The sequence below is a fragment of the Oryzias melastigma genome, linkage group LG3, assembly GCF_002922805.2.
Source record: "Oryzias melastigma strain HK-1 linkage group LG3, ASM292280v2, whole genome shotgun sequence".
Lineage (NCBI taxonomy): Eukaryota > Metazoa > Chordata > Actinopteri > Beloniformes > Adrianichthyidae > Oryzias > Oryzias melastigma.
This window is the reverse complement of record NC_050514.1, coordinates 21,952,828-21,976,311: the sequence shown is the minus strand read 5'-3', so window position 1 is coordinate 21,976,311 and position 23,484 is coordinate 21,952,828. Positions and strand designations below refer to the sequence as shown.

Sequence of the window (23,484 nt, the reverse complement as noted above, 5' to 3'; positions counted from 1 at the left end):
AATATGCAGGTTCTTCTGGTTTTCCATTGGCAAACCTTTATGTATTCCAGGGATGGGGTTTTGCCAGCTCTGGGAGAGAAGGAGATATTAAGAGCGTGAAATATAGATTTTTCCTGTAGCGGCTCAAAGAAGCCACTTAACCCCCAACCGCTGCAGTGAAGCAGCTCTGTGTCCCAAATACCCAGCTGCGGTCACACTGGGAGCCGATGAGGTGTGAATGTGTGTACCTGTGTGAATGTTAAACACACTGCTGCAGAAAGACAGTCAGGTGTTGCACGCCCCGCTTCTCTGGAAAGCAAGAATAAATCCATTTCTGCTCTTTGTCCGTCTCCGCACGCGTCCATCAGGAGCTGCTGCACGTCAGCCCCAAGCTTCGCCTGCTGGAGCACCGCCAGCAGCGAATCGGTGAAGTCAGAGCCAAGTACCAGTGTCTGAAGAACGAGCTGGAGCAAACCAAGCAGCACTTGATGCTGGAGCCTCACAAATGGATCACCGAGTGTAAGTATAGCGTACAAAGAGGTGCATGCACGCATGAAGGAAAGACAAGGTGTGTCCAACCTGCAGGGAGAAAGGATTTAGGAAGGTTATTTATTGGAATAAATGCATTTATTCTACAATTTATGTGCATGCAAGGGGTTTGATGTCATGGTCAGATTCTTGCAAACCTTAATCTATCAAAGATGGTCAGTTTTTACAGACTGCTACAAAATCTGACATCTGTTCATTTGTTGAACTTTTACTGAACCAAATTCAATGACATTGAATGTTTCAAATTTACTCAATAAGTCATTATTTATTTATTTTTTATTATTGTGTATTTTGATTATTTTTGGTTTTTTTTTGAGCGGCTGGATAGCTCAGTTAGTGAAGTACAGACCTCTCATATAGTAAATCATGGTTTGATTCCAAGGGGGTGCCATGAGCTGAATCCAGACCCTTCACTCTAATGCCTAACAATATACCAATGGGGGCCCCGAGTCTATGTCTCCCCGTACCGGTCCCCAGCCCGGGTAACATACAGCGTTGTGTCAGGATTGTGTTTTACCTTTGAGGTTTTTGTTTCCTCAGGTTTGGTTTCTAAAACTCCAGTGTCAGACCACCTACAGAAGCACATCCCTCTCTCATTATGACAAGTATTTTTTTAGACGATCAATACAGATTTGAACAGTGAAGCCTGCGTTCTTGATGCTATAAAATGCAGAAGTTATTGTAGAGGTAACGTGTGTTCTCTGCCAAATTCTTTGTGTGCAGTTGAGTTACAGCAGCCATATGAGGTGGACTCGCTGGAGTATTTGGAAGCTCTGCAAACAGTGACGGACAAACTGGAGAGCAGAGTCAACTTCTGCAAAGCTCACCTGATGATGATCACCTGCTTTGATGTTTCCTCAAGACATCGATAGATGGAGGCGCTAAAAGGAGAAGGAGGACAGCTGGACTCAGTCAGATCTGGAGTTAAGACACTACGCCTGATGTTAAACTAAAATATCTCCTTTACAAAAACAATTATCACTTAATAAATGGAAAAGTGATATAAGGATGGACTTCTAGATCATGGTTTAAGGGTAAATTAAACAGAAAAACAACCTTATACTTAAAAAAAATAAAGTTAGTTAAGATAATTATTTAGCTGAGAAATTACAAACGATTGAAAAGACATTAAAGCAAAAATAAAAATAGGACACATTTATCTAAAGTTCTTTAAAAAATAAATCAATTTTATCATGGCTGTGATTATTATTTGTAACAAAAAGAAACTTTAAAAGGTTGTCTTTTCTATATTTTTATGCCCTAATGGGATAAATTCTAATGTGTGCACATTTGATAACGGGTGTAAAAAGGATATTAATAACATCAAACCAGAGAATAAAAGGAAGTACAAAGAGGTGTGCTGAATTCTTACGAATGTAGAAACAGAAAAAAAAAGGTTTGAAAATAGAAGTTGCATGAAAAGAGAAAGCCAAACATCCTTTGTTGATGGAAGATTGTTGTAAATATGGAATGCTGACTAAAGAATGACGCTAGAGACGAAGAGAAAAGCAGATCGGTTACATAAGTGCCTTGTGAACATTTCAACAATACTATGAGCAGTTATCTTTGTCTTAAATTTTTGTGTACTTAAAGTAAGTATGGTGCTAGAATAGAAAAAAAAGATAAAAATAAATATCTTATTTAAAGTCATTTTTTCACGTGATGTTAAATTGTGGTTCAGTCTTTATATGATTAAGAGTAAAAAAAATTCTCTGTTTAAATTTGTGATCCATCTATACAAAACTCAATATAAAAAAGAGGAAAAATTACAAAGTGCCAATGGTAAAAACAAAAAAAAAAGAATTTTGTAGGGAAGGAAGCACAGAAAAAACAGCTATGAAGACAATTTTTTGTTGTTGTTTTAATCTGTTTTTATAGCAATTTCTATTTCTTTCATCATAAAAATGTGAATTTGGACCTTCTGGTTCTGGTGGGACCTTACGTGTTTTTTCCTTGTCATGCACATGTGATGACTATTTCCCCAAAACCATGGAGTGAATCGCAGCGAAAAGGTTTTTTGATGATCAAGCAATATGTATTGACTGGCTGCCTGATCACATGCAGGTTGATCATCTGCTCTTTGTATCTGGTTCTCCTTTTTAGAAGAAAAGGACATTTACTATTTATAATTAAAAAAAATCTCCTCTTTTAACTTAGCTCAATGAAGCTTGTTAGACATGACATCCAACAGTTGAAAATCAGAATTTCAGAAGTTTATTTTTATTTTTAAAACTTCAATATAAAGAATACTGATCAGTATTAAATGCAGAGATCTCTGTCTGGCTTCATTTGCTTTCAAATTAGTTAATCTATGGTGCTTGAAATGATTTATTTTAGAAAAAAATGCATTTAAAATCCAGTGTTTTCATTATATCTGTATTTGTACAAAGTACTCCCATCAGAACCTTTTTTATGTGGTTTTCATCAAAACTCTGTCTTCTCCGGTGTCAACGATTCACTTTCAGTGCCAGATGCATAAACAGTTTGCTCACACTCAAATACAGAATTACCTGTTTTTGTGTCATTTCGTAAAATCCAAAAATGGAAAAAGTGTTAATTTGGTTAGACAGAGATTTTTTTTTTCCTGCACAAACTCTGTCTTTTTTCACCGGACTTGCATTAGATGTGGTTGTTTGGGGGGTAAAAACAGGTACTTCAAACCCTCCGTTTTGCTACTTTAAAGAGGAAGTAGCTTTTGTCAAACTGGACTCATCAAACGAAGACTGGCAGAAAGAAAGCTCCAAGACTTGAAGGATCTCAAAGGAACCACGTCATCGATTAGTGTTCATATTTATCTACACCTTTATGGTCTTTAAAGTTTACTATGCATAAAAAAACAACTGTACATATTTTGCTGAGCCTATGTCATATTTGAATATACATATTGACCATGTACACATATCATACATGTGCTCTGCGGTTTCATTTGCTGTTGTTGCTGTCCTGGGTGATTTTAATGAGAATGGGTTTCTTAAACATTCATGTGGTTTATCTAAGCCAGTCATGTTGGATATATTTGTTTTCTTTAGTCTGGCTACTTTAGACTACAATGCATGCATGAATAAGAAAAAAAAATGTAAACGTTTTACATCTTCTGCACAAATCTGAATTTGAACATGGCCAGATGTAATTTTTTTAGTGGTACATTTGATATAAGAAAAAAAAACAGAACTTCTGTTTTGAAGTGTTTTCAGACTGAGGGAGTATGTAGTAATCACTGCAGTTTCAAAAAGTGCACATTTCTATTAAACCTCTTGAATTTCCATCTGGTGGCCCTTTACAATCTCAGCGTGACTACTGATCATTTCCAGGAAAAGAAAAAAAATATTCCAAGTAAAAATAAAAATGCCAAACAGTACATTTCAAACTACATTATGACAGATTTTATTTTTTTTGCCCAAAGTGGAATTTTTGTATCAGTATTGACATCAGTCTTATTTTAAAAAACCCAAACCTCTGGATGAGTATAAAGCTCGTACATGTCACCCCGTTGATGCTGATTGGGGGATTTTTCTGTTCCGACATGTCACTGCCAGTTTTTTGTCTCTTCGCTTTATAACTCCAGCAATAATTATAAGTCACCCAAGATGTTGGCGTCTCTGTGATTATTGTACCGGGCCAATAAGAACCCTTGTCAATACACATGTGGAATGTTTTTAAACCAAATACTGTCTGAGGCTGCAGAGCAAACGAGTTTGAACTAAGTCACGTTATGTAAGATGTTTTGGAGAAAATCTAGAACCCCGTAGTATTGGGAGTTGTGTGACAGTCTACCACATTTAGCCAAAAAAAGTAGTGAAAGTGTTGAGACATCTTTGGATAACTGAAACAGCTAAATGATGTACTGTTAATGAGAATTTTGATGTGACAACAGAAGAAATAAGATGCTATAAGACTGAATCCTGTCTGAATTAGTGTTCCCGCGTTGATTAGGATCACACTGTTTATCATTTCTTCACTGCTTTTGTAAAATGTGCTCTGAAACTGGCGTTGATGGAAACTGGGATGTAAATAAAGGAATGTATTGAAAGTTTAACATCTGCTTCTTCTTCTTCTTTATTGGCAAACAGTTTGGAGAACAAAGCCGTGTTCTGTAGTCAAACACAAAGAAGTCCTCTACAAAAATGTGTCTCGGATTGATGCATGTGGCTCTTTTACAAACCTCCCAGCAGGTTTTTTTTTTCTTTTTTCTGTGACATCTTGAATTGATGATCATCCTGGTGCAGCAAAGAAATGCAAATACATGGAAAGTGAGAAGAGTGTGAAGAGGGGTTGGAGAAAAACTCAACAGTTTCAAAATATTACATTTACCAGAGAGAAAGAAAAGGAATAGGAGGTTCGGAGAAGCAAGAGCATGAAAAATATTCCTAAAAAATTTCAGGTTGTAAATTTGATTGGGTAATTGCGGTGCAGGAAACAACCTGTAGGTCATTTTAAATATACATCGTGCCGTCATTGCTCGCATGATTCATATGGGATTTTTTAGCATATCTGAAAAACTCCCTCAGGTCTACTTTGTGCAGGTGGAGTTTAATTTTCCGCTCATAATGTAGAGAGCAACTTAAATTTCAAGCAACTAGATTATGGCTGCAGACAGGAGCCGTGTGGAGGAGGTTTGAGATCATCTTTCATAAATGCTCCACTAGTATTTTGTGAATTTAGATGGATGTGAAGCTTTCTGGCATTTATCTCAGCAATTTTGTTATTGTAGAAATAATCAGATTTAGATTAAAAAAAACAAAAAAACATCTCAATTTAACTGTACAAAGGAATAACAGAAAGACTTTGTGAGCTTTCAGTCTCATGATGATAAATCTCTAATAATACACTTCATTTATTATTATTTTATGACTGCATCTACTCAGCATCAACAGGTTCAGAAAAAGCTGCAGGGAAAGCTTAATGTCATTAAACAATAAGGACTCTATAATTAGTGGCTAAATAAAGGATATCCAGGCACAATATGAATGTTTTTAGAAACTGCTGTGAGACTTTATCCACGTTGGATTCTCTTGATGAGCTTTGAACGGGCATTATGAAATGATTTCAAGAAAGACTCAAAAAGTAAAGATTTGTCCTTTAAACAACAACGTTTTGTCATTTAGGGTAAACATGGAATAATCATAATTATAAGACCCCTGCGAAAACTTTTAAAAAAGATCAAAAGATGATCGAAGTGGACTTAAATTATGTCTGTAAATGTAACTGCAATGCAAACAAATGGATGAAAGAATGAATTTAATAAAAGAAAAGTTTTTTGCAATAGCAGACAATAAGAAGTTTCTAAAATAATGTTGAAAATTCAAAAATATGTTTAAGGGAATTTCAAAATAAAACTACACTATGTTGGGTTTTTTACCCTTAAAAAGAGACAACATGAATCAGCTGTGTAATAGTAAACACAAACAGCATCGTATCATGTAAAAATGGATGATAGAACTAGGACTCGATGGAGCCTTTTGTTTTCAGAACTAAAATATATTTCATTTGTCCAATAGAGTGACAGTTTGTGCAATTAAAACCATTAATAACTGCAGTAAATGAAATGTTTTATTATTAAACAGAATTCTTCTTGAATTCCAGTGAAAAGAGAAGACTTTCCAGCAGGACAGACGGAGTTTGCTCACACACACACACACCCACACACACACACACACTTAAAGCCAGAAGAAATAATGTCATCATTTTCCAAAACTGCAAAACTTTGGAAAACGTGCATTGTCTGTTAGAAACACATCCACACATGGAAAACAACATGCACAAATCAGGATTAAGTGTGTGTCTGATGGAAATGCAAAAGGGATGATGTGTACTCTAAAAATGTGGCTTCAGCAAAACAACACAAACACTCAGCAGGAATCATTCATAGAAGACGGGGGCCACAGAAATGTCCTCAGGCCAAAGAAAACTTCTGATTTGTTTCTGCTTTCCTTTAATTAAACTTTTCTGAATATAAAAAAAAAATCAAAAATGTAATGCTGTTACAAAAAAGCTGCTTCCATATCTGTTCTCATGGAATAAGACATTCTTGACGCTCCAGGCTGGAAGAAAATATGTGAAAATATAATTTGGTGAGAAAGCTAGGATGACAAATCTATTCATCCTTTTTTAAAGAAAATAAAACCGTGAGAAACATTAACAGGAAACATAAGTTTACGAAAGACTGAATATTGACAGCCACTAATGTGAACTAGAACTAACTAGTAATCTTGTGTGAAAAGAGTCTAAGCTAAATGAGTGGCTGAGGTGAGCATGTTGACCTGCAGCTCAAAAGACAATATTTAAATTAAAATAAGACGGCTCTGGTCAAACTCATAAGTATTAAAAGTGAAACAGTGTTCAGGTATTCCTTTGCAAAAGAGTTTTCGTTTATTTAAGACAGTAGAACTCAAAAGTCAGCCATATAAAAGCTAATGTCTACGTAAGAACAAGACATTTAGGGTGTTAGAAGCTTTTAACATCTGCTTGACCATTTCTGCTAAAGTTTAGCTGGATGGTTGAAGATCCATTTCACTACGACATTCCTCCATCTTCATCATCAGGTCAGCTGTCAGAGGGTGATCTTCACCATGAGTCAACTTCAAGATTTTAAAGGCCTGAGAGAATAAAAGAGACAAATTTAGTTTTACAGCTGGCTGTTGAAAATGGTAAAACTGAAAATAAAATCTTACATTCTGATATTTAAAAAGAACACATACTGTAGCTATTTCAAAGTGAAATAAATCTATAAAATGTTACATTTTTTAATGATTTTATTACACGTATGATGTGTTTCTAGCCTGTTTATCTCTGAAATGTTTATTTAAATAATCAGGATGTATTAGTACATTTATAATAAAATTCCTGTATTAGTGTTGAAAAATAAAGTTAAGGGGCTGTTTTAAAATCAGTCATTTTTATTTTCTATTTTTCTCTCTCTCATACCTCTTTGAATGAGCCCAAAGCATCCTCAATGCATCCCAGGTGATGCTGCAGTTTTCCCACTCTCATCAGCTGGAGTCCATGGACCGGGTGAGGATCCGGGTAGTACAGTCTAAACGAAAAGATGAAAAAAAGTACACTTTTAAACATAAATATAACGACTTAGTAGTATTTTATATGTATACATGCAACCACAGACAAATTTTGAATTGACAGGAAACAAATTTTATTAAGTTTATTTGGTTATCGAATATCTGGTGTACAGTTATTTAAAGTAGTTTCATAAAGATCAATGGTAAAAAATTATAGAACAGAGATTTTAGTGTTAAGGTTATTGCCCATTTTTTACAGTTTTGTCACTAAAATAAAACAAGTTTTTGATTTTTATCCATTTTAATTATTTTTTTAATCCCAAAAACAGTTTAATAGCTTTTCCCCCTAAATTTTCCCTTTTACATTTATTTTCTAAAATTTCTAGTTTGTCTGGAAAATGATAGTTAATAAGTTTAAGATTAACAAAAAAAATAAACATGTTTTTGAATTTATTTCATTATTTATTCCCAAAAATGTTATAAGCCAATAGTTTTTTTTTCTAAATATTTCCTTTCAAATTCATTTTCTAAAATAGGGAGTTTGTCTGGTAAATGATAATGAATACATGTATGATAAAACTGTTAGAAACTTGACAGGTGTTTTTATCAAACGGTTCCTTTCTTTGGTGAAGAAAATTCCCGTCACCACCAGAATCAGAATAATTTATCGTCATTAGAGTTGTAGCGAGATTCCAGCAGTTCAAAACAACAGAAGACATCAAAAAATGAGAGGTAATCACAGTGTGCAAATACACATTTTATAAATAAAAAGAGAACATGAATAAAAACAAAAAAGTAAAAGGCAGTAGCAAGTAAAAAGTCCAATTTAAGATAGGAAAAATATGTTAGTCTTGAAAGGAAAAGATTTCTCAGGTGTGATTCATCACTTGTTTTAATGGCTGTCAGTTTCAGCAACAAAAAGTGAAAATGTCTAAATCTGTTTCTGTTCAATGGGATGCTTGGAGGGAGTTCCAAATGGGAAGATCTCTGAGGAGCTGCAACTTGTAGAACAACAGGGGTTTTATATTTCAGCCCCTGAGGTTGCTGATTAATGAGTAGATATAAGGAACCATAAGAACTTTTCCCCCTATGGTGGTGTTTAAAAAAATGCTAATTTAACAAACCATGTCATCTATTTTATATTCATCTTTTCTCCACTAATCAAAGGTAAACTTTTCACTTTCTTTTAATGTGTTCATTCTGTCACTTTCTAACCTGCTTGCTGGAAGGATGAGAGTTTCTAATGATGTTTGGGTACCTCTAAGCTTCCGGTGCTGCTGTTTCATTCTCCTCTGTCTTCCACTCGGCTGTTTTTCTTCTCGCTTCTTTTTATTAGAGAAAATAATCTCCAAAAACAGCAACAAAAAATGAAAACTTTCCTAATCGAGATTTTATTGTGCACTTCCTCTATCTTTCTTGCAGTAAACGGACACGATGAGCAAAGATAAGGTCAACATGAATCCACTTCAACCAGTCTGACCTGCTTCATTTACTGTTTGCTGGCGTAAATAAAAGGTTCAACAACCTTTCTGTTAACAAATGAAGCTTTAGGGTTTAATAAATAATTAGGTTAATTATGGCATTAACAGCTGAACACAATATTGATATCAGTTTTTCACCCTGAAACAAAAGAAGTAATTTCTAGTTTAAAACCTCAAAGTATTTTCATCTTAAAAGGTACAATCCTTGTTACAAATCTTCTCTCAACTTTCCTTTGTGAGATAATTACGGTGTTTTTGAATGGAACTGAATATCTCAAAGCGGTTTTTATGCATGCGGCTAATTGCCTATTTGTTCGGACTTTCCAGCCTGACAAAAACACAAACTAACAACCAATTAAGGAGGTTGGCTGCAATTTTGTGGTTAAAATGAAATTATTTTGGAGCAAGTTTTCAGACTAAGCTAACACCATTAGGCCGTCATGAATAACAACAAGTTGAAATATTGATTTAATTATTGAGGCCGTGACATAAAGAAAGCTCCGAAAACCACATTCCAATTATTTTTCTTTATAGATCCACAAGGCAATTAAAATAATTTCATTAAGTTGCTTATCTGCAGATTTAACCCGTGAATTTTTTTTCTCCCATGAGATGCAAGGGAAGCAAAAATATGATCTCATGGCGGAGCACAGCTCATTAGAAGGTCATGGTTTTTCTAGCAACAGCAAAAGAAGGGCGGAGGGAGAAAGGAACGCTCAACTCACATTGTGAAAAAGTGCTGCAGCATTTTCAGGCAAATGCTGTGGAACTAATGAGGCACTTGTGTGGCACAGAAGAAACATGCCTACCTGTTGGAGAGAGGAAACTATTTCCTAACAAATGAGACATAAAAAGGGGAAGGATATACAAAAAGTTGATCTTTTAAAGGTTTTTATTTTATTTATAGTTATTGACCTACTCTTAGCTCTTTTGCTGCGTTAAGCACATCTTTATGGGCTTTCAAATCTCAGAAAGACTTTTCTAAGTAATGAAAATAGCATGGCTAAGTCAGCTTCTGGTTTATTACATTGCTACTAACAACAAACGATCAAAGATGTCCACATAAATGAATTATTAATGGACTTCTTTGTCGAAAATTAATTGAAAAAAAAAAAAAAATCAAATTCAGCTATAACTTACAGAAAGCACCAGTTTATCCCAAAACCTTGACTTTGATTTGCTTCAGAAGGAGATTTAAAATTCTTCTAAGCAGAGAATTAAACTTTTGATGTTTCTGCAGCTCCCTTTTAACATTTCCAATCATAAAAAACGCTTTCAAACGGACGGTGCTGCCATCCAAAATCCATTTATTTCAATGCAAAAGTTGAAATGAAACTTTTCTGAATGAAAACTGAATTAATGTGCGGGTTTGAATTCCTCAGCTGCTTCTGTACCTGAGGCTCTGATGTACCCACAATCCTCTTTGCCTCCTCTCATGTCACTCTCGACCTGTGCTACTGCTTGATTTTTAGTGTAGGGCAGCTGCGCCTCTGGCTTTTGGGAAGTTAAATTTCTTGTCTGCTAACAGTCCACATTCATCATTTAAAAGATGCTTTACTGAGTTTAACAAAACAGGCACTGGAACGAATCCCAATAAAACACTGCTAAAACAGTGAATTCATGACCTCAGACGGGTAGTTTCTGGTGCAGATGGAAGCAACTTACAGCATCCATGCAAGAATGACAAGAAATGTCACAAACATCACTGGAGTCAATCAGTTCAGTGCTGAGAGAAAAACTGAAGGTGATCTCGGGAGAATATCAGCCACAATGACACTCTAATATGAGGTGTAAAAAGAAAAAAAATATATAATATTAACAAAAAATTGCTTCTTATTTCTTGAATAATTCTCCTTTTATATCCTTTTGCTGGAAACTATGATGCTCAAATGAATATAAGGAAGCATCAACCTGGGAAGCATTAATCAAACACATTACATCCTATTTGGGGGAGCTGCCCATGGAAGAATGCTGACCTCCATTTATGAGAAAACATGGATGAAACATGTCGTAAGACTTCAATAGACGTCATGACGACTGTGAGACAAGGCTACTGCAAAAATTCTGATAAATGTTTGGTCGCATGCCCATCAAAACATATTCTCTCTGCACTTAAAGACCCACTCTGAAGAAAACAGTATTTTTATGTATATTTTTTAATGTTCTTGTAACATTTTTTTCATGATAGTGGAAACAGGAAGGCGGATCAGTGCTTTGGCTATGAATAAAAGGTACATATTTTCCTAAATTTGCAGAACAAACTGTCTGTGACATTCATTATTGTCTTGTTCTGCTGACATTTAGGAGTTGTAAACACCATAAAGTTGTTAGGGCTTCATAAAAAATGATCATAATAAATGTCATGCAGCCTAATTACTGAATCAATTTAACTGAAATTCATCACTTTATTATTATTGTTCATATTTAATCTTTTTTTTTTTAGAAATATCTATTCCTCAAATTCTTAAACTTGGATTTGATGATTCTACGTGGTATTTCTGGGGTTATCATTTCCATTTGATTAATTATCATTTTTTACGTCCACATTTAGTCCTATACAAATGAATAAAAAAGTCAAATTCGTTTTTTTTTTTTTTTTACACACTTTCAATCAGCAAACAATTCAATAGCAATTGCACGACTATTCATTATCTTACTTATTCTAAAAAGGTCAACAATGAGCGAGGTTATAGTTATTTATATACAAAATAATAAACCATTGTACTTGATTTTAAGATAAAGAGTCTTATTATCAACAGGAGAGCCTAGAAGTGGAATAATAGTGGAAGCTCAATACGGAAAAGTGCCTCTAGAATCTTCACATGCCTACAAAAAAAAATATTGAAATAGCTTCTGTAATTAATATTTCACTTTTATATCTGGATTCATAAAAAAAAAGTCTTATCTTATTATATCAAAGTTATATAACAAAAAAACCTTTAAAACTTTTTTTTTCATTCAGACAGTAGTGAGAAATGATCAATTTATGGGTTTTTATTTCCTCAGTAATATTTCCAAATTTAAATGCATGATACTTAAAAAAAGCATTACAAAATTGCAGTGTTTAAAGTGAGTTCTACAACTTATTCTTTATGATCTGAAACAATTTGCTCAGGAAGATTTTATTTAATGAATTGAAAAAGTTGCTGTCCAACAGACAAAAGGACTAGTTTTTGTCAGCATATTTTGACCTTGATATTTTCTTTCACCATATGAATAAAATCTTTCAATTTTAAAACTATCGATAACTTTTATTGCACATTTTTTTTTGTTTATAGAAAACCGTTTTTTTCCATATTGTGACTTAGTGTTAAAATTAAGAGTCCAGCTTCTATTAGATCATCATTGTTTGATTTAATATTTATTTTTAATGCATGATGCACTGGTAAAATTAAACTGTCACTGAAAAAGTATGGTTTTAATCATATAACTCAACAATAGCAGTATAATATTTTGCATAAAACTTTATTTTTGAACCACAACCGCATGTCAACAGTGATAAATACTAGTTTATTTCAAAGGAGAATGTGGCAAAAAGCTGTATGATTGTGTTTTACTGTTGCATAAATATACTTTTCATGTTCACACAAGTATCCACTGCATATTAATGTGTTTTTACCTTTAGATGTAGGAGCGTGGGTTCACATTTTCAGGAATTCTTGAGCATATCTGGTTAACATGGAGCATGGAGATGCTCAATGAGCCCGGCCTGTGCAGCCTGCAGCACACATGCATTATGTGCGCGGAATAACCTCTTTATAGATCTCAAAGTGAAACCCGAAAAAAACGAGAGTGAGAGAAGAAAGGAATACAGAATAAGAGGAAGGACAGGAGTGGGAGAGATATCGGGAACTCCTGCAGCTATCCGTCTTGCCTGCTGAGGAACCCGGAGGAAGATAGAGATGAATATTGAGGATCCTCCTCTGACTTTTCTCCACAGAATTTTTATTCAAATTCATCATTTTCTTTCATTGAATCATTTCTCTATAACTGCTCTTTTCTTATTGTGGTTCTGTCATAAAAATTTTGATTTCAGTCCAGTGAAACTTTCCAAGTTTTAAATTACTTTTGTTATGGATTTGGTGGGGAAAAAAACTGAGGATCCAAGAAACTTGAAGAACAAAACAGAAAGAAACTTCAACGTTCTGTTGTAATTTCTTACAATAACTCAATGAAACTATAAGATGTAGAAATCTGATTTTTAGATATATACCGCTATTTTCTTACGTAGGGAGTGGCTCTGGCATTAAAACCTTTTAAAAATGCCAGATTCTTGTGGGTGGCCAGGAAAACTGCTGTGTAGCAGCTGTGTGAGCCCATTTGGTAAACTTAATTGTATTTTATTAATAAAGTTTGTTTTTGCAGTCTTTTAAATATGTTTAAATGATGTGACAGGGTTGTGGTATAGTGAGGAAAACCTACTGGATGTGGGAGCTCGATACCACAGGTATGCTGTATTTTATAGTTTCTGATATTTTTAAGCAAATGTGTATTTTAACTGATGATTGACTTTTTTGTTTGTGTTTGTTAGCAGTCATTACATAGATCTACCTGCTGTCCTTTTCTTTTTTATGTTTTTTTCTGCTTCAGATGTTCTAGTTTTGGAGTGTACAGCGTACTAACTGTTTTAAACTTTTGTTTGTTTGTTATTTTTGGTTGGGTAACTTCCGGTCATTCTAATTTTTTGTCAACCATGTTCATCAGCGTTACATCCAATTGGTCTGAGACTGTAAGGTAAGTGTTGGGATTGTTTTATTGTGAAGTTTCTCTGTTTTTATTTGTGTGCAGCTTTAACTGCCTTAACGGTGTGGGGAGTTTTTATTCAGCTTTGTAACAGCTAAAAACTAAAAGATGTATGAGACCAGAATATCTTTCTTTTTAATAAATAAGACTAATTTATATCAATCCAAATGTCTTTAATGCCTCTATAATGCGAAAAAGTACATTTAGATACACCTTAGTGCTGGTTTAGACCCCCTTTTACCTTCAGAACCTTAATCTTCAGCCGGGCCTCTTCGAGTCTGTTCCTGAGGAGGAACAGACTTGTTTGTTTTTGTTCCTCCAGGTCCCCTCCTCATGGGTGTTTTGGGCATCTGGGATCTGCCCTTTTGGGGAGGGGTACTGTCAGCTTTCTATACTTAGGATTTGTCATGTTCTGTTATTTTTATCATCCACAGCTGTCTTCATTTAGTTAATCAACCTCAGTGTATTTAAGAGTCTGGTTTTCAGTTCCTCCATGTCATCTCCTCTGCTCTGTCACCATTTTTGTTTCTCCGTGGGTTTTTTTTTTTCAGTTAATTAAATATTTGTAGTTTCTGGTCTCCTGCGTTTGGGTCCTCCACCACCACCTCTTCATGACAGAGATGCGGTGACTGTGGAGGTCATTTGAGTCCAGTGAACTCATTGTCATGTTCAAGAAACCAGTCTGAGATGATTCCAGCTTTATGACATGGTAATTCTTATTTGAGTTCCTGTTGTCTTTCAATCAGCTGGAACCAGTCTGGTCATTCTCCTCGCACTTCTGGCATCAACGAGGATTTTCTGCCCACAGAGCTGCCGCTCACTGGATATTTTCTCTTTTTCTGACCATTCTCTGTAAATGCTAGAGATGGTTGTGGATGAAAATCCCAGGAGATCATCTGTTTCTGAGATCATTCCAGCCTGTCTGGCACCAACAACCATGTCGCATTCAAAGTCACTTCAATCACCTTTCTTTCCCAATCTGGTGCTCGGCTCGACCTGCAGCAGATCGTCTTGATCATGTCTACACTGATGTCATGTGATTGGCTCATTACAAATCTGCGTTAATGAGCAGTTGGACAGGAGAGTGAATATATGTAGTTATACTGCCTTCCACTTCAGAAGTTAGATCAAGATTTTTTTTAACTAATCAGGATAATCCATTCTTTGGTGTAACATAACAAGACAGCAAGAAGAATATTCACTGTATAAAAAACAGCTAAAAGATTGATGTTCAGTCTGAACTTTAATCTAATCTCTTTAAAAAGAGCAAGTGAGGCTTAGAAAAAACCAGCAGCGGTGATGACATTAAGTTCAAAGAAGCAGACCCTCTCAGTATGCCTCCTCTCACTTTGGTCTGTTCTTCCTTGACAAGAGATTTTCAGAGATCCCCCCCCCCTTCCTCCTCTCATCACCATTCCTCTCGTTCTTTCTGCTGCTCCAACACTAGTTATTTATTTATAAGTTGTGTTGTGGTTTCCCTCCGGTGGTTATGTTAGTGCTGGTGTGTGTGAGAGCACACGGCTGTGCCACTGGAGCTTTGCCCTTTTACACAAGATCAATTAGTTTCACGCGCACACTTACACAAAAACCAGTGCAGCAGCTGTATAATGTTGAGGCTGAGGGAGCCGTGCTGCAGTAAAAACTGTGCAGAGGTGTGTGGGGGTTGGACATCGCAAACAAGATGCAACTGATGTAATTTATCATAATCTGAAACATAACCTTTAAAACTGCTGGGCTCATTTGAATTCCCTAAAGTCAGGAAGATATTATGCATAACTACTAGTCATAAGCTTCTCATTTTGCTCATAAAATCCTATTGTTTATTTTCTGCAGATGCATTTTATAAATTGAATTTATTCTGTGTATGCATTTTTAGAAAACTCTAATTTTAGGTATCAACTTAGACTTTATAGATCCTCCCTTTCCAAGGCGGTGGAGGAGTGAGGCGCCCAGACAAAATAAAACCATCATCAATTATACATGATGGGTTGTACAGTGGCATCATCCACCTATAGCTCTATTATGAGCTGCCGTTGTAATTTATGATCTCTGGCAGAGAAACATTCCAGGGTTTGGACCAGCATGGATGTTGGAGGTAATCTGTAGAGTGAGCAGATGTCCTGGGAGAGTGACTGCAGAGGATGGAGCAGTTTAAAGGCTTTTTGGCATGATCGTATATGCATTTACAATAGAATGATCTCTGCATTTTATATATATATATAAATTGTTTTTAATTGTGCAACAAACATGTTTAACTTGTTTCTCATCTGTTTTTCAATGATGTCAGATAATATTTCACCCATGTTAGGACTGGGTTGTTATGATTAGTCTAACTAAAGCAGCCAGAAAAGAATCTCTTACATCATGTTGCCCATCTTTTGATTGACATACTCTTCACACATGTGAGCTACCAGATCCATCATGTCCAAAAGCCTAAAAAATAAACCTGAGCTTTGTATTTTTTTAGATAATTTAGGGAAAATGATTTCACCACAGTTCTTGTTATGCATCATTATAATGTTAATTATGTCCATCTTCTATTTAAAGTATAAGTAGAAAAGCACTGAGATAAAGCTAACTCAAGTCCGACAAACAACTTGTGTTTCACAATGACAAACACAATTGATATGTATTTTGATTAATTTAGGAATTTGTGCTTTTACTACGGTGGCCCTGAAGTTCAAATCACACTAACAAATCATTTAATGCAAATGCATATTAATACAATAAAAATTAAAAATGCAAAAGAAATTATAAAAAAAAACTACACTTTTAAGAAATCAAGACACAATTTCAAAAAATTGAAATGAAAAAAAAACTATTCAGAATACAAACATAATTTCTGAAAATCAAAATGCTAGAGGCCCAGTTTCACGCAAAATTAACTTTTTTGAGCTTTTGAGTGTATTTCCTCCGAAAAAAACAACCCCAAAATGATTTTTTGCTCCATTCACACATCTCTAAAACTTATCTAAACTTATCTATCTAAACAACAGTACCTTCCTATCAAGCGGGTCCTCACAGTGTGATGTCACAAAGTGGGGAACAGCTCCTACCTGGAAGTAAACCGTTGGCACCGCCCCCAGGCTAACACACACACACCCACTTTCTCCGCGGAGCTAGAGGTGATCGGCGAAACCTTTTCATATTTTATGCACACCATCCACATCCATCTTTGCAAAGGAGCGGATGTTGTTTGTTTTCAGGGGTGAAACACGGACAGACTGCCGAGGACGGCTCTAGGATGATGGGTCACCATATGTTACCACTTCCAAGCAGCACAGCCGACGCAATTACAATTTTCACATGGTGAATGCTGAGATAAGGGACGTGTGCAGCTGTGCTGGCATAAAGTAGGTAAAAAACCTTTGAACATTGAGATGTCATCCTACAAACCATGTTTGTTTTAGATCACAGAACGATAGTTAGAACAAAAAGTGCAACCATTATAAATCTACAACCAATCTTAGTTAAACTTGAAATCTAAATATCTGAGGAAGTCAACATGACAAAAGTTAGATAAAAGTATAAAATCTCTTTCACAGGAACACACAGAGCCTAACCTGTAAGCTGGAAGTGTCTTCACCCCGAACGACAAAGCCTCCTCCCATCGCCCCAGATGAACAGAAGCATCCAAAGCCATATCAGTAATCTTGAGCTTATAGAGATTTTCATCGGGGACTTCCTCACCAACATTAGTCAACAAATCACTGCAGCTCTCTAAAAGTTCTCGCCAATCTAAGGAATGAATTAAGGAATTCAAATTCATAAAAAACTTTTTTAGAAAATTATGCCACTGAGCTTTACACATGCAAAATAAACTCACAAAAAGACAAATTTAGATCAGTAAAATGATCAAATTAATGCCTCAAATTAAATACAAGTCCAAATCTAAGTTTAAATGTGAAAAGCAAATACATAGGGAATCATTTCTACGTTGTTTAGGAGAGATAAAGGATGCTGGACTCTGACTGCAGTCCTTCCAGCCTTGACAGGGCTTCCTTCAGCTGGCGCCAGGCGTCTTCCCTCCCTGACAGCATGACTCCATCCTGCACAAAGAGGTGAAACCAGAAAAAAAGTCACCTGTTGCCATGACAACTTTATGCCACAGTCCTGTGGCCTGACATCATCCGTATCAATTGAAAAAAAAGATTAAAGAGAAAGGAGGGTATCACAAAGTGTGTTTGCAGATTAAAGGTTGGTTAAATAAATGGATGCTTTTGTTCCAGAGGACCACCTGAGAGCTCACTCTTGGCTTATCTTGCACTCACACAAAGCCCTCAACCAGTGCAGTGTTTTAGGGAGTTGTAGTGTCTTCTACACTTTAGAATAGAGAGATCAAAGCCAGAAGTAGAACTGATAGCAAAGACAAAAAGATGAGAGGACAGAAAGCAGGGAAGCCGGAGCACAGACTGGAGCAGGAGCGACAAGCTGCTTGAGATGGATGGAAAAGAAAAGTGCAGCTGAAAGACAAGATAATTTTTCTCATTTTTCAGTAGGTGGTCAGACCAACAGAGGGAGGATGTGAAGAGGTGGAGCGTGACAGAGTGACAGAGAGGAGAGGAGGAAAGAGGAGGACAGGAGAGGGTACACGGAGACGCGTTATGCACCGACACGCTGTCTGCACAGCACAACACAAGCAGGTGCACACGTTTGTGTGTCTGAAATGTGTGTGTGAAAATGACAAAAAAGGAAAGAGCACGACTCTGCTCAACTGTGAAGAATTATTTATAAAGATTGCAAGAATTAAGTAAATTGGTATCAGCTTTGGTTCAAAGTAGTGAAAAAAAGTGTGATTTTCAGGAACAGAAAAACGAGAGAGAAAATGAATAAAAAGCAGGATATAAACGTTATTAATGCAGCGATAATAAGGTTGTGATGGTTCAGCAACTAAATAGGCATCAAGAAGGAACATTTAGTCACAGTGAAATAAAAAGAATATAACACTTTCAATTTCTGCACTAAACTAATGAAAATCTTGGTTTTTTTCCTTTTGTTTGTAGCATTTTTCACATGCACACATATTATAAAAAATTAAGCATAAAACTTTTAGTATTTTTTGAATATAAACTGTTATGAATCAGGAACAGACGAAAAACACACTTCAGATCGCCTCAATTTAACATTGAAAGTGTCCGTCTCTGCCACGTGAATCATGTTCGGTGTGAATGCACCTTTACTTCCGCCCCAACAGTCCCATCTCACAACTCAGAGGGAAATTTCTAATGAACTACTGCAGTTTTGCAAAAACTATGTTCCAAAAGACAACATTTTTTTTTATTTTGGCCAAAAATTGCATGATCATAATAATCAAAAGTCCATTGTGAATGCTTTTGTAATAGATCAAAAGATGATTGGCATGGAACTTTAGGTCATGATGCTATATGAGATAACCTGCTATAGCTGCTTCTGACCTGGTCCCTTGAGCTGCAGCGTTGGCATTGGCAGGTGAAATGATACTGGTCCTCCAGCTGCTTCTGCCGATCTTCAGTCACAGACAAAGTCTCGATGTAACTTATCGTCAGCTGGACACAAAGAAACCATTAGATCAGTGTTGGTACGAATACATATATTCATATTTCTTAAAACGCAGTACATCAAGTTCAGCAGAGACCAACATTTGCAGCAGAACTCCAGTTAAGTGAGTGTGAAAGAAATTATGCTGCGTTAGGTGTGTGTGGGAGTGCTGGTGTGTCTCGGTACAGATGGCATTGATGCATCTCATTACAGAGGAAAAAAAAATAAAATAAACACTTCCAAGTCAGGAGATTTCAACTTGAATGTGATTTTTCACTAAACTGCAGGTTTTTAATAAAACAGCAAACTGTTAAATTTACTGTGAATCCATCAAAACGTGGTAATTAGTTGAGCAGTGAAATTTATTTGACAGCAGCGGCGCTTGTTACTTTCAGATTCTGCATGTAAGTTACGAGAAAAACCATTAATAAAGAATAAACAATAAATGAGAACGGCTTCAATAGACGTGATTTATTTTGTTACTGCTGTAAAGATGCTGTTTCTTCATCCTACCTCCTCTCCTGGGTTAATATCCTGCACAGCTCTGAGCTGCAGTTCTGTCCCCCTAAAGACCATCACACAGTTGGGCCGGCAGTCATGGTTTAACAGAGATAAACTAATGTCAAAGCAAAAGAGAAGGAGAGTATGAGAAGACAGAAACGGGGTGAAAAAAGGAAAAAAATAGACAGTTTTTATTTTCTTTTATAAATTCAACAAACCTTTTTGGCATACGGTGATCTGTAGTAGCAGGTTGACAGTTATAAAAACATCAGCAAATGTATTAATATTAAAGGGAAATACATTTCAATTAAACATAAGAATTTTTTTTGAATGAAACTGTAGTAACATTTTCTGTTAATGGAGACTTTAAAACATTGATGGCAGAAACAATTTTCCAAAATATTTTTATTTTTTTAGCAATAATTTAGAGAAAATGTCCGTTTAACTCTGAAACGTTCAACACTTTAAGAGCCATTTGGGTCAATTTCTATGACTACAAGCCAGTAGGACCAACAAATATAATACATTTATTTGTATTTATGTTATTCCTATTATTATTAACACATATAAACAAACAGTTTCTTTTTTAAACAAACACTAAGAGAAAACATACTTTTTTTAAATATGCAAGAGTTTAGAACTTTTGATAAAGGTTGCTACGACTTCCTTTCAAAATAAAAGACATCCTATGTCACATAGGTTTTTCTCAATGTAGTAATGGGTAATGCAATGTCAGCAGTGATTAAAAAAACAAGTAGAAAATAGAACAATATTACCTTTTTGGGGCATCTCTATCAGAAATTTTTAAATCTAAAACTAAGCTAAGTAGGTGATCCTTACTGTTTTTTTTACCATAAGGCAATCTTTAAATCCTTCAATTTGTTCAAAAATAGAAAATTTGTCTTATAATCTGTGAATTCTCATTGTGATAGTTGATTTTCCATTGACTTTCTGTGGTATGTGGGTCAAAAATAAAATATATATATATTTTAACTAAAACTAATTAAATTTAGTTTTAACTTTATGGAAGTTTTAGGCAAATTTAGTCATTTAAAAATATTGTTAATATTAATAAAGGAACTCTCAGAAGATCATTTGGCTCAAAGCTGCAGCTTTGTTTCTTTAAAAAATCTTGCTATTTTCTCTTCTAACGGGCGTTTCCTGTATTTCAGATACTTCTGCGCATGTCAAAATTATTTATCTCAATCTAACGTGTGACATATGAAATGTCTGTTATAATCAATGAAATTTTTCATCACATCACATCAGTGTCATGATTTGATTGGCTGGATATTGATGTGCTCTTAGATTGACAAGGTGTTCTAATGAGACAGATATAGCAAGGTTTATTCCAGTGAATTTCAGGGGGCATGGAAAACCAAGGGTTAAAAAAAAAATACAGAAAGAAAATTCAAAGATTAAAAAAAATTCGGAATTGATGGAACTTTTTTACTTTACCACTTATTCCAGTACAGTTACTTTTTAAAATGAAAAACTTTAAAAGGAAGGGTAAAAGAACTTTGGTTTAATAGAACTTTTACTGAACTAACCTGTAAGCTAAGATGGACATGAAACTAAACCAAAAAAACATAGCAGAATACTGTCACTGCTGAAAATCCTGAATTTACTTTATGGTAATTCTGTTCACTACGACTCCCATGTTGACAATGTAAGTGCCAGTACAGTACTCCCCCTCACATAAAGTCATAGAACATCTCTGCACACATGAGCGGTAAAACCTGAAGAGGGTCTTGTGTGTTTGTAAAGCTCCCTCCATTACAGCAGCTAACAATGACGATATTCAGCATAATAATGAGTAAATGAGATAAAGTGTGTTCAGTGTGCATGAAACCACCAGCAACCCTCTTGGCTTTGCACGAACAGTGGAGGAGTTGCTGGTTGAATAACAACTAGACATCAAGTCCTCCAAAAGAAGCTTTTATCTGATAGCGAGCTGCTCATTAGCATACTAATTAGAATAATTAAGAAAACATCATCTCACATTGAAGGCAAATGTAAGAAAAAAAAAATGCTGCTGCTGCTGCAGCAGAATGAAGGCCATTAAGACAAAAATAAAACCACTGATACCTGACAGAATATATTCATTCCATGTCTCACCTGTTTGATCCTAAACTCAGTTTTTTCAGTTGAACAAAAATCTTTAAAGTGCAGGAGCTGCACGACTTCTCCTTGAAGTCTCACTGCAATCATCTTTTGATCCATTTTAAAAGTGTTCCCAGTGGTCTTTTAATCATGATTAGGCAAGTTTTGGGCCAAAATCCCAAAACCTGTCGTTTTCTGGGGCAGTTTCTGCAAAGCATCAGTAGTTCATTAGTAAATTCATCTGAGTTGTGGATGGGACTGTTGGCCAGAAGTAAGCCCTCCTCTATTTCCCATCATCCATATATTTACACGATCTACTGATAGCTTACAGCATCACAACCCCAACCCAGCATTTTTGAGCCAGATGTTAGCTCAGACGAGGAAAACAAAGACGTACATGGATCTATTTGTTTGCAAGTGAATGCATCTGGGATTTTGTGATTTGCCGATTGAAGCACCTACGGCTACAAGTTTTTTCCATCACCCTTTTTTTCATCTGCTCCTGATTCACGATTTAATTAAGAAATACCCAGAAATGCAATTTTAAACCAATTTTTTTTTTATATATGTGCTCCATCATAAAAGATTGTTTGTTAAAAACACAATTTTCATTGAAGCTGGTCTTTAAAAGCTTTTTTTTCTCAAGGTGCTGAAGATTTGGATGCAGCTTCATGACTTTCTGGCAAAAAATGAAGAATAAAAATGCTTACAAAAAGAGAATAAACGCCTGCCACCACTTCAACCACAAATCCGTTTTCTCTATATCTTATAAAAGGCCAATTAGCACTAAGAGGTGGTGAATGACATGCAGAGAGTGGAGATCAGACAGAAAGTTAAGCTAATGAGAGAAAAAAAGAGTTTTAAAGAACAGGGGAAAAAAACTGCATTTGACAAACTGAGCCAAGGTTTAGCTTCAACCGAAAATCCCCTTTATTCAGAGAACCCATGGTTGCTAGGCAACCCAAAATAAGAATAGGCAGGGGACCATCCTGTGAGTGAGCCCTTCATTTATGGATGAATTACAGCACAAACGCATGGTTTGGCTGAGCTTTGGTGATGCCGCTGTGACCATCTGACATCTCCATACTCGCCAGATAAACTGGCTGGGATACCTGCGTGTGTTTATGTGTGTGTGTGTTTAGATATCTGTGTGTAACAGGACAGACAGCATGTTGGACAACAAGACAAATCCACGCTCTGTCACACAGGACACAACTTATTTATCCTGCATGTGGGAAAAGACAATATTTTAGGTTATCCATCCAACATCTCCTGGAGTCAGATTTCTCTGAGCTCTCTCGCTTCCGTCTACGCCAAACAGCATTTTCATATTCCGGTAACATTCATTACCAAGTTTTCGCCTTGCGAGAACATTTCACCTCTTCTCGCTTCCCTTCTTCTGTCATACTTCAAAGAGTTGAGAGGAGAAAGCGTGGAGAGCAGGGCCAGCTTTGAAAGTGTGCTGTCAAAGCCACGCTACTGTATCTCCAAGCTGCTTTTTTAATGTTTAAATTAGTGACAGAAGCAATGAGCCCCTTAAAAAATGTATTTCAGACATGTGTGCCTCTAAGTGTTTTTTTTTTTTTTTTTTTTTTTTT

At 35.7% G+C, this 23,484-nt stretch overlaps 2 protein-coding genes across 2 annotated transcripts in view; one reads left to right on the top strand and one right to left on the bottom strand.

Annotated features, from left to right (window-relative positions):
• Positions 1-4,564, top strand: part of kif26ba (kinesin family member 26Ba) — a 91,457-nt gene extending 86,893 nt beyond the window's left edge. The window contains exons 27-28 of the mRNA XM_024295416.2: positions 348-498; positions 1,252-4,564. Of these exons, the coding sequence (XP_024151184.1) occupies positions 348-498; positions 1,252-1,400 (300 nt within the window). The 3' untranslated portion in view covers positions 1,401-4,564. The remainder of the gene's footprint in view (positions 1-347; positions 499-1,251) is intronic.
• Positions 4,565-6,443: 1,879 nt separating this feature from the next.
• Positions 6,444-23,484, bottom strand: part of smyd3 (SET and MYND domain containing 3) — a 59,737-nt gene continuing 42,696 nt past the window's right edge. The window contains exons 7-12 of the mRNA XM_024296405.2: positions 19,796-19,898; positions 19,180-19,290; positions 17,727-17,814; positions 17,329-17,503; positions 7,453-7,561; positions 6,444-7,124 (exon numbers count right to left, since the gene is read on the bottom strand). Of these exons, the coding sequence (XP_024152173.1) occupies positions 7,014-7,124; positions 7,453-7,561; positions 17,329-17,503; positions 17,727-17,814; positions 19,180-19,290; positions 19,796-19,898 (697 nt within the window). The 3' untranslated portion in view covers positions 6,444-7,013. The remainder of the gene's footprint in view (positions 7,125-7,452; positions 7,562-17,328; positions 17,504-17,726; positions 17,815-19,179; positions 19,291-19,795; positions 19,899-23,484) is intronic.